The following is a 12,436-nucleotide window of genomic DNA, read 5'->3' as shown; positions in this document are numbered from 1 at the left end:
TGAATATACGATGTAACTATTGTTACTGTCCTCGTTGCTGATTCAAAAGTGAAATTGCACTTAATTTCACATATAAGTCAAAGCTTAAATTTGAATTTAAATGCACCCCAATTTAGTGTATGGATTCTGGAAATTAGTAGTTGCTAAATTAATAATTAACTTGAAATTGGTGTAATAATATAGTAATCAGTTTAGGTTTCTAAAGGTGGAAGTACTTTTGTATTAATTATATATGCCTTGATATTATGTTTTCATCTGTAACATTATTTTTGGGATCCTGTAAGGAAATATGGATTGTCCCATTTTAATTAATAGTTTACTATAATTTTAAAATAGTTTTGAACTCTTAATTATACTTTTACAGAAGAAGAGAATCAAGAGATTGTTGATATCTAATAGTTAATTAATTAAATAATTAATGTATATTTTTAAAAAGGAACCATTACTGTATAAAAAAATAATCAAATATATATATCCATTGATTATTTATCATAAAAAATAGTTAAGCTAAAACAACAATATCTTGATTTACTTTTTACTAAAAAATAACTTAATTTAAGTAAGAGACCATAACTTTAGTAATATATTTATTTTTCAGATAATAAACTCTTAGGCGGTGTGTTTGGACAAAGGTTATTAAAAAAAAACTTGGGTTATTTTAAAAATAATAATTAATGATAATTTTAAGGAGGTAAAGATATATTTGGGTAAAAATTTTTTATGGATATTAATATATAATAAAAAAAAAATTATAATATTATAATTAATGAATGAAATGATATAATAAAAAAATATAAAATAAAATGATATTTTTTGAATTTGGATTATTTAAAGAACTAAGTACAAAAATAATATATACCTAATAATCTTTCCAAAACCCCTAGACCCAATTTATATCCTAACTCAAAACATGCATATGCCAGCCATGACCCATCCAAAGCAAGATGCTACACAGCCTCGAGACCATAATCAACAATACATCATTTTTTTTAAATTATCAATGCAAAATGATATAAAGAGAATTGTTTAATATCAGCGATAAAAATATTAAAAAATTAAAAGTAAGATATTAAAAATAAAATACTAACACAAAATAGTTCACCAATGATAAAATAAAAAGAACAAATTTTAATTATAAGCACGGAGATCTTTAATAAGATCGATGAGTTCACCAACTACCTCAATTGATTTACCCAATAAAACTTCTCCGATTGTCATAATAATAGAATTATGAATTAAACGCATTGATCGATAATGATCACTAAACGTTCTACGATTTCTTTCAAGTCAAATGATCCACCAGAAGATAAGCAAGATAGGGGCTCAATGACTCAGACCAACTGAACTCACCGTCTCTATTCACACTTTCCAACAACTAACGATGGATTCCGGCATAACCCACTGAATATCAGTCATGTTCCATAATAACCTCCAAATCGCAATCACTCCATCATAGTGTAAGAGCAAGTGAGGCGCCGATTTCACTTCTTTATGACACATTCTACAACGACTTTCCATAATGCACCTTTTTTCATGCACTTATCATCTATCAAAATCCCTCCATGTATGACACTCCATCAAAAGAACGAGATATTCGATGAGAACTTAGAGTCCCACAACTTCTCCCACCGTAAGGAGCATTCTTCGCAATTATAGAGTAACAATGACTAACCTTAAATTATCAATATCTTGTCAACGCAAAATATCACACAAACCTGGATTCACCTCTTTAAGCCTCACCAAGTCAACACTCTATCATGTGAAGCTAATTCTTCAGCATTTAGTCTTCTTCTATACCTAATTCTCGATCATTGCAAAACTATTAGAACTCGTGTCAAACATGTCTTTGACTGTAGCATCTCTACATATAGCAATCGATGCAAGGACCAGGTACGATGAGTAAAGACTTTTGACACTGTACCATACCTTATTCCAAAAACTAATCGAAGAGTCTTCGCCAACCAAAAATCTGCATTGTAAAAAAAAAAAAAAAAAAAAAAAAAGACTATAATTGAATTATTTCATCAATTCAAAAACATCTATAACAAAATGACGAATAATGCAAGCAATTTTTAATGTTGTTTAATAACTAACTAGATTATATATATATATATATATATATATATATATATATATATATATATATATATATATTTATTTATTTATTTATTTATTAGTAAATCCTAATTAAAGTGCTTCAAGATATTATATATATTTTAATTTTGGAACTTGTCGTTACCCTATAGTTCATGACTCCAACCTCAACTATAATATGTATAAGTTACTAAATTTAAAGTAATAATATAGAAAATTTGGTAAGAAATGATGTATATTTTATTAGTGGAATGAAAATTTAAATTTTTTATCTAAAAGTTAAAATTTTAATACACTTATGAAATGAAGCAATATTTCATAAAAAAAAAAATCCTTAAATTTATAACCACAAATATATAATATATTCTTTTACTTATATTATGATATTAAAATAATATCTTATTATAATATGTTTTAACAATAAAATTAACTTTAGTTTCTGATCACTAATTAAGGTTTCTTCAACCGCATACTTCATGACCAATAACATAACATAATCATTAGTGAAGGATTACATGGTCTAGCTAATAATTAAGTTTGTTCTAAAGTACTTTAATTGATATTTTTTACCAATTAATTAAATATATATACAAAACACATTAAAATTTGGAAACTTCATCTCCATCTTTAATAAAGAGAGACAACATATATGAATTATAGAAGTCACCACAAGGCAAGCTGGCGACAAACTTGGTTTAATTTGAGATGAAAACTCATAATATATAAATGGTATATATATATATACTTGAGAATAATCATATATATTTGATTAGACAATGAAATATAAGTATTTTTATTAATATATGACATATCAAACAAATTGATAGTTGTTGTGGGCTCCTCTGAGCTGGAATTTCTGAGATTTGAATTAATGGAAACAACAAACAGTTACCAGCTAGCTAGCAGAACAAATAATATAATAATATATATATTTAAAAAATATATATATTAGGAAATGTCTCTGTGATGGGATTATGCATGTGCCAAGTGGGGGGCAAAACTGTTGATATGATCAATCCATACATCCCCATCTTTGTTGTCTTTTTCTTGCTTGACCATTTACATATATTCATAAAACTCCCGCCAAAATGGATGGACTAAATTTGAGTCACATTATTATTATTATTATCAATTAAGTTAAATTATTAAAAAAAATTAAAATATTAAAAGTTGTATCCACATGCAGAGGGATGGATCAATATATATAAGCGAATCTAAAAGTGGGATGCAGCTGCCACTCAGTGATGACAACAAATTGGCTTTCCCATTCTAAAAAAGAAACGAAAGCAGTTTTAATTTTGACTTCTTGATCAAAAGTGGAAATTATAAAAACAAAATTGGAAAGATATTTTATTTGAAATTTCAAAATTCTATTTACACCTCCACCGTTTCAATCAATTTCTTATTCTTTAGTCAAATTAAGTTTCAGACTTTGTCACCCACAAACGACAACATTTTGATGTGTCGGTATTCGTTGTGATTCGTTATCCCCTTCAGATTAATTATAGCTCGTTTGTCATTTCGATCTTGTTTGATTTTTAATTGAGTTGGTAGGGATGTAATTAGATTTTATATATTGTAACTTATTTGTACTAAATTGTTTTTTTTATGGTTTTCATCTTAATTGAATTAATTAATGAAATATATAGTTTTATGCTTTAAAAAACTCCATTTGGTTCCAAGAGTATTCCGTCCAAATATTTTGGTAGTTTTATTCATTTGCTCCCTTCGAAATATTGTCACAATTTCTTTCAAATACTTAATGGTGTGGACAAAAAAATGTCATGCCAACCATACATGCATAAGGTAGATATTTCCTTCCACGTGGACCATTAATTATGCACACACATAAATAATAACAAATTTAACTATTCGAGAAAAAAATAGTTACAACTATAATTAACAAGAATAAGGTAGAATTTTTGTAACAATGCCACTACAATTTTCTTAAATTATGTTTGGCAGTAAAATTCTTATTTCAACTAGCATGTATCCCTAGCATGAATCCCGTGCATTTACACGAATAATAATATAAAAATTCGTGAAAAAAATATTACAGTAAAAATATTTATAGGCGGATCAACACACAATTCGACTCAAATATTCATTTACTCTCACATCTATCCAAATTAATCACGGTTCTCGATCCGACAATCCGGACACTTTATATATATATAGATTAGTTAGTTAAAAAGTTGAACTTATATTGTTAAAATGTCCCGCGTTCATCAAATTTGGTGTTGAATTTAAAATATAAAATGTTATTAGCCTAGTTAGTTAAAAGATTGTACTTGTTTGGTTAAGTTGCAAGTTTAAACCATACCTATAACATTTTTAATTTTATTTTTAACCGTTTTAAGTTTATGGGCGGGTCAACCCACAATTCGACTCAAGTATCAATTTACTCTCACATATATATCTAAATTAATCACAGTTCTCGACCCGACAATTCAGACATTTTAAAAATTAAGCATCATTATTATATATATTAGAATTAGGCAGTTCAATTCTATTATTTGTATTAGAACTTTAAATAATATTCATCTCCTTTAAAACTTAAAACTAAAACTGGAATTGTTTTTAAAAAGTTTAATACCTAGCTATATAAATTGACCTACATATTTTAAAGTTAGATGAGCACAAATTGACCAAACATCCTAGAGTCATAAATTTTTTTTTATTAATGTCTTAAAATAAAATAAAAATTATTTATTGAACTTGAATTCTAAGACTAGGTTATAAACCATTAAAAAAAAGTTCTACAAACCCATTTTGGGTTAAAAGACTCAAAACATAGCCATTTGGGTTGGGTAGCTAGTTAATATTTGAGCAATGAACCCCTAATTTGTAAAGACCAGATAAATATAATTATATATATTTACGATTTACCTAAATATATTATTAATAGAACGAAATACATATTATCCTACTTTATATTAACTTCGACCCGATCGTCAATCTGGTGAAAAGACTAAGTCATATAATAATAAAATAATAGAAAAATAGAAAAAATAAATCAAATTGTAGAGACCAAAATTTAAAATATTATTTCGCAATTTTGTCTCTATTTGGGACAATACAATTAAAATAAACACAAACTCTTAAGTAATGAAACTAGAAATCGACAATCTATCAACATGAAACTAGAAACAGGTAAAATCAACGGAAACCAAAAACAGGGAGAAAGAAACTGAAAGAATGATAAGTGAGAAAAAAAAGTGATTTTTTTTAATAGGATAAACTCGCGTGTTAACCCGGGCTGCCGAATTTCCGGTCCAACCGGCGGGTTGGCCGGGTTTAATTGGATTGATTGCATTTTTGATTTTTTCATCAATTCAACCCGGTTTAACGACCAGTTCACTGAGTTTGCCGGTTTGACCGGCGGACCGGACCGGGTTTCAAAACTATGCTTTATATTTTCATCAAATATTAAGTACAAAATAACATTTTAACTATTTTTTAACGATCAATCGTTTTAACAGTCAAAATGACCAAATGAAAGTGATAAAAGTTATTACTCATCTTTCATTTGAGTTGTTAATTTGTACCCTGTTAATGGTTTTTGAAAAGATAGAACAGTTTTACCAACAAGTAGAGCTTGTTTGATGTAAGGAAATTAAGTTATAAAATTAAAATTTAATTTATTTGATAAAATACGGGATTAGTTGGGTTATGAAATAAAATTTATGATATAATATCCTCTTATAATTAAAAAATAATAATTCATAAATTAAGTAATTTAATAAATAAAAAATATGTGATGTAAGAGAATCTAAATAATCTTTTTTAAATCTATGTATATAATAAAAAAAAATCCTTTATGGAGACACTCGTATTTCACAAGAACTTATGTTCTAAAATTTTTGATTCAAATCTTCTTCCAAGTTATTAAAAAAAATGGGCCATTTAAGTGTAACAGTGTTACAGTATATCAAAATACTTATAAAAAAAATTAATGTGAATATAAAACTATATATCATAATGTTTTTTTTAACATAATAATCTAATGAAGGGACCTCCACTTCAACTTTTGAAGAAAAACAAATAGAACAAAGCACATCCCTTATTCAAAGAAAATTGACAGCAAAATTAATAGCTCTTCGAAACAAAGCCATACCTTTTTTTTAATGATTCTTTTGTTATATCTGAAAATTGTTTTTGTTAGTTGTTTTATGTTAATTTAATTTTCAATGAATGAGCCTTATATTAAAAAAATATATAATATATATAAAAAAAACATTTAATTGTTCATATCACATGATCCGAGGAAGTATATGATTGGATTATTTCGCTGGGTGATTCCAATTATTTTTACTTAATTTTTTTTTATAAAATTTAAATATTAAATATTTTTATTATTCTAATAATAAAATATTAATAATTTGATTGATAAAGTTTCAGAATTTTTTGAAAAATAAACTTACTCATAAAATTTTTGTTTGACGAATTTGATTGAAAAGAAACTTACTCGTAATTTTATTGATAAAGTTCCAGAATTTTATTATTGTCTTAGAGCTTGTTTGACCTTGGGCAATTTGGAATTTTTATTGGTCTTTTGGATAAAAAAAAATATTTGACGAAAATTTAAATTATTTAAGTTTTTAGTTAGTTGAATTTGTAAAAATATTTTAATATTTGGTTGATTAAAATTGAGATAGTAGATTTTTTTCCTTAAAAAAACTCACTTTAGAAAATTAAAATTAAAATTCCTATTACAATTAATATTTCTTAGATAATCTTAAGCCTTTATAGGTTGGGTTATTAAAATAACCTATGGAGGTAAAAAATGATGAGACGATAATTTTAAGAATTTGAGAATATATATATATATATATTTTATAGAAAGACTTACTTATTTGAGTAAGTGTTTTTTTGAGTTTTGTTTAGGTTTAAAAAAAAACATTTTTTGATTAAAAGTAGAAAAAAAAGTAATTTTTATTTATTTATTTTTTATCAAAATATCCTTTTATCTCTTTAGATTTTTTTTAATAATTAATTTATATTAATAAAAAAAAAAGTAAGGAATAAGTTTGACATTTTAATTGATAAATATATTGATTAGATTGATGATGTGATGATTGAGTTTTGGGATAAAAATTGAATTTTATCTCAATAACTCATTCATCAAACAAGGTATAATAATAATTTAAAATATATGATATTTTAGTGTTTTGATTTGAATTAATTGATTTAATAGATAAGAGAGACCAAAGTGATGTTTAAATTTTTTTAGTTATTTGAATAACCAAAATCCGAACAAGGCCTTAACTTAATTAAATATTATATACTTCCTCACTCATAAATTATATAACTTAATTCATAAACAAAATTACTAAAATATCATTTATTTTATATAAAAAATATATATCAAACCATATTAGTGAAATTAGCGAGATCTCCGTCCCCCACTTACCAACTCACTTTTGTCAACCAATATATTTTTTATTGCCTCTTTATAATTAGTACAAATTTGCACCAGGTGAGATTTAAACCCTTAATCTTTATTATGTATAATGAACACTTAACCCTTACACAATTTAAGATTGTTGATTTATTTTTATAATTTTATGTATGAATATATAATTGATATGATTAAGAATTATATATAATATTAAATATGTATATATAATTATGAGAAATATATATATATATATATATATATATATTAAATTATATAAACAAATTTAAAATATTATTAGTTTAATTGTTTAAAATATTAGAGTTAGATTGTTATAAATGTTATATTATAATTAATTTTGAAGTTGAATTTAAAATATAAAGTGTTATTTATCTTAATTGGTTAAAATGTTAAACTTATACTTTGAGGGTGTGAGTTCGAAACTTGTGTATATAACATTTTTAAGTTTATGTGCGAACGAGTCAACAAAGGATGACAATTTGAAACCGTTCCGTGGTAACTGAATTGTTTGGTTTGTGATGATTTTTTCCCGAAACTGAAAGGGATGAGACGGGAATGGTAAATGAATTCCCCGTCCCGAATCGCCTCATTATCATTCCTATGATCAACCCCGTCCTGACCCAAATACCTATTTATTCTCACATACATATTCAAATTAATCATAATTCTCGATTTCAACCATTCATATACAACCATTCGTATACATTGAAATTAAGCATTTTCACACTAGAGACCTTTTTGGAATAAAATCAATAAGCAATTGGGAAATATGAAAGGAAATCTGTGAGAATCTGTGCCAAAACCCGGCCTACACAACAGAAAAAAGAGATGAAAAAAAGGGCTGCCATCAATCAACTGGATGCATGACAGCACCCACCACATAGTCCGTCCAGTCACATGCACTAACGAATTAGGACTTGTTTGATCATCCGATGTTGTTGGGGGTAATTCTAAAATTAATAAACTATTTAATTGGAAAGTATTAATCATCATTAAAAATGATATCCTATTAATATAAAAAGATGAAAGTAAAATTGAAATGATTTGAGTATGATGAAGAATTGAAAATGGTGATGGGATGGGGATAGAGATGGGTGTCCCTGAGAAAAATGGCAGGGGAGCAGTTGGGGGTGGCCTATGTTCAATGTTTACAAGTTCAATGCATAATCAAAAATATCCCCTTGTTTTCTTCTCCTTCTTCTACGTACCATCTCTTTTGTCCTTTTCCCTCTTATCTTCTCTCTCCTCTGCCTTGCTGCTGACGCAATAATAACAATAATTTCACTTCCAGCTTCTTCCATATCCTATATGGGTTATTTGAAATATATATACTTTTTTTTTTTTATATTTAATATTCATTAAATTTCATACAAGGGTACTAAAAATCTTGATCAGCACATATTATATTCAAGTTAATATATATAATGGATCCTTCATATACGGATCTTGTCCGGAAAATCATAATTAATAATTATCCAGTAATACGTAGTGTATTTACTATCGATCGAGCTAGGACTAGGAGGATTGACTGAAGAAGTGCGAACAAATTCATATTAAATTGAACATATATAATATAAGATCGATCAAAGTACCTTTGCGCCTGAAATGATGAAACAACAACCGCTACTTTATATGAAAGAAAGATACTTACTTTATACAATATATATATATATTAAAAGTAATTCTCAAGGTTTAATTTTCAAAATAAATAAAGGTGGGTACTAATGAGTAATGATGATAATGATGATGATGATTATACGAATGCATGGTGATATTCATCAATTGAAATGCTGTGGCTCCAACCATGGCCAGAATCCTGTTTGGTCATCGATGCCACAGAACATATTGCTGAAGCTCTCTTCTTTAACAGCCGTTGGATCGTTGTTGGGGTAATTATTGAGCTGCTGGTCAGAGGTTCTGTTCTTTGAGGATGAATTAGGTGATGGACCCTGTAAAAATAGTTGATGATGATGATGATGATTACCCATAGCTTTGATCATGGGTACTGCTGGGAACAAGCTTCCTCTACTACTATTCGTTCCTCCTGCTGGCTCTATTGTTGCTGCTGTTGCTGTTGCTGATGAAGATGAATTAGGCATCATGGAAATGTCAAGCTTCATGATCACAACATCAGAACTGCTTTCACTTTCTTCATGATCAGTCTCTAGTTTGTTTAGATTTATGGATTGATCTGTCTGATTATGATATTGATGATGATGATGATGATGATGATGAAGATTATGATGATTATGATTATGATTATGATTATCCTCCCCTGCTTTCAATGATTTTACCTGAGCTTGAAGTTTATGGTTTAGAGTTTGAAGGGCATCGTTGTCTACTTTAAGTGCATCGAATTGTCTCTTGAGAACATCGTAATCTTTCTCCAACTGTTTGGTCTTCCATCTCGCCCTTCTATTCTGAAACCAAATCGCAATCTGCCGAGGTTGAAGTCCAAGGGCTCTAGCCAGCTGCATTTTCCTCTCTGGTTCAAGCTTATTTCCCAATTCGAAATTCTTCTCCAGTGTCTTCACTTGTTCTAAGTTTAGTCTCCTTTTTTTCTCTCCACCTAGTTGAAGTGACCCGTCGTCTGATAAATCATCTTCTCCTACATTTCCTTCTTCATGATGATGGTGATTATGATTATGATTATGATTATGATGGTCACAAGTTGTGGATGCTTCTATCCCACCACCTGAGAATGTCGACATGGATCTTTTCCCTAACACTGATCGAATTACCCACACATAAGTTAGTTTAGTAATTACCCATTATATATTTAAACTAGCTAGCTAGCTAGCTAGATAGCAGAGAGATTGAAGATGAGTAAAGTAAAAGTACATACCATGGAAGTCATGATGGGAGGTGGTGCATGGAGGGAAGAATGGTGAGAGTGAAATAGGAGGATGATTATTATTATTATTATTATTATTGTTATTGTGGAGATGGCCGGGATCTTCTTCTTCATTAGAATGACTAGTTTGAAGCATAAAGTTGGTTGGGAAGAAGGCCATTTCTGTGCAACTAGTCATCAGCCTAATCTTTCTCGATCATATGATCAGATAACAGAGAGATGAGAGAGAGAGAGAGAGAGAGAGAGAGAGAGAGGGGGGGGTTAATTATATTGGTTTTTGATCGGTCGGATCGAATCGAATTGTTGGGTGATGGTGATGATGATGATTAAAGATGGAAAATTGAATCAGTTTTGGGGGGAGATGATCGAGGGTGAGCGCATTAATTGGTGGTGGATGAAGGATGCTTATATACTTCTAACTCTATGAATATCATATCAACATATCATCATCGATCACCATTGTTATTGTTTGTTACACTCATCATCTTTTGAACGTGTCAAGTGTGTGTGTGAAAGAGAGACGTCACTTTCTGTCCGTGTGAAGAGGGGGGAGAGTGATGGGACTTTTCTTTTCCTTATCAAAATTAATAATATTAATAATAATAATAATGATAAAAGAAGTTGGGACGTCTCTTCTTAACTTCTTAGTTTCATTGTAAAAAAGCAAATCGGTTGTTTTTAAGTATGATTTGGATTTTTTTTTTATTTGTTGAATGAAGATGCTAGACTTTAATTTATAACGTTCCACAATCATAAACTCGGTTTATGTTTATTTTTTAAGCTAAACAATTATTTATAATTTAAATCTTAAAATATTATAAATCTATAATTTACTTCTTTTAAAAAGTTGAAATTTTGGGAAAAAATGGGTATGTGAATCCAATCTCGGGGCAGCCATGAAAATGATTCAATTGTTGAGGCCAATATTTGGATTATGATAACAAAAATATGATAGTTTGGTCTAGAGTTCAAGGGTTAAGAATAGGTGTCTAAAAAAATAAATGTCACGAGTTTGATTTTTTACTTAAAACACTCTATATTAAAATATATTTCATGATGATGGGAGGTCATACTAATCTTTTAAATAAAAATTTTTTTATTATGACTATCTAATTCATAACTTATACTACTAGTAACTTGTTTTGGGTTAATTGAATTTGAAAAGGCAAGCCTAGGAAAAGAAGAGTAATTAGATCAATAGAAATGTTCGATCTTCCTTGAAAAAGAAAAAGAAAAAGAAAAATCCCTATCTAACAAGGCCTTATACAATAAAAAGTATTATTAACAATTAATATTATATAAATATATATATATTGATGGGCAAGCTAAGGATATAGTTAGAATGTGAAAGAAAAGGCTGAAGAAGGAAGTGTTGAGGGTAAGTTTGGTTCTAGTTAGTTAGTTAGCTGCGGATATAATAAATCAATTGGTTTAATATATTTTTTTTTTTTGTTTTTGAACCATTGATTTTGTTATCAAACTAAAAGCTAAGGCAGTTGAGGACATTTTTGTAGCTGAAGTATGTTTCGTATTATTAATTAATATAGAATAACCTTAAAATCCTAATTAATTAATTAATGAATTAATATGAATTGATCTTTGTATGGGCTTGAAGATGAAGATGAAGATGGGGGATGGACTGTGATGAGAAAGGGACGTTTGATAATGTCTTGTTGTGTGTCTTGGATGGATCTGTATTTTTTTTAAGCATTTGTTGTACCTCACAAGTCACAACCACCTCTCTTTCCTGCAGAATCAGCAGCAGCAGCAAAAGAAGAAGAAAGAACAAGGGCCCCCCAACAGTTCACCAAACTAGCTAAAAAAGATGGTGCAATTTGGTTGAGTAATTTCCTCTTTACCATATACTACTGGTCCATAAATATAGCTTCTTGCTCAATGTTACATTTTCTAATTATAAATTACTTCTGCTTTTATTATTCATGAATATATTATAATTAATTAACTTCATTGGGACTCATCCCATGCCATCGATAACAAGAATTAAAAGCCATATATCAAATCCCAAAGTAGATTTCTCTCTAATTCTTTCTCATCAATAAACTATATTT

The 12,436-nt window shown here is 28.3% G+C and overlaps 1 protein-coding gene across 1 annotated transcript; it reads right to left on the bottom strand.

Annotated features, from left to right (window-relative positions):
* Positions 1-9,060: 9,060 nt before the first annotated feature.
* On the bottom strand, positions 9,061-10,810 carry LOC124926220 (homeobox-leucine zipper protein ATHB-13-like). The gene is made up of 2 exons (XM_047466412.1): positions 10,359-10,810; positions 9,061-10,241 (listed from the first exon to the last, which is right to left on the bottom strand). Exons 1-2 carry the CDS (start codon positions 10,543-10,545, stop codon positions 9,292-9,294), a joined length of 1,137 nt encoding a protein of 378 aa, XP_047322368.1. The 5' UTR covers positions 10,546-10,810; the 3' UTR covers positions 9,061-9,291.
* Between the last annotated feature and the right edge of the window lie 1,626 nt (positions 10,811-12,436).

The sequence above is a fragment of the Impatiens glandulifera genome, chromosome 2, assembly GCF_907164915.1.
Source record: "Impatiens glandulifera chromosome 2, dImpGla2.1, whole genome shotgun sequence".
In the NCBI taxonomy this organism is placed as follows: domain Eukaryota; kingdom Viridiplantae; phylum Streptophyta; class Magnoliopsida; order Ericales; family Balsaminaceae; genus Impatiens; species Impatiens glandulifera.
Note: the sequence above shows the minus strand (reverse complement) of the source record. Positions and strands in the feature narration are given on the sequence as shown.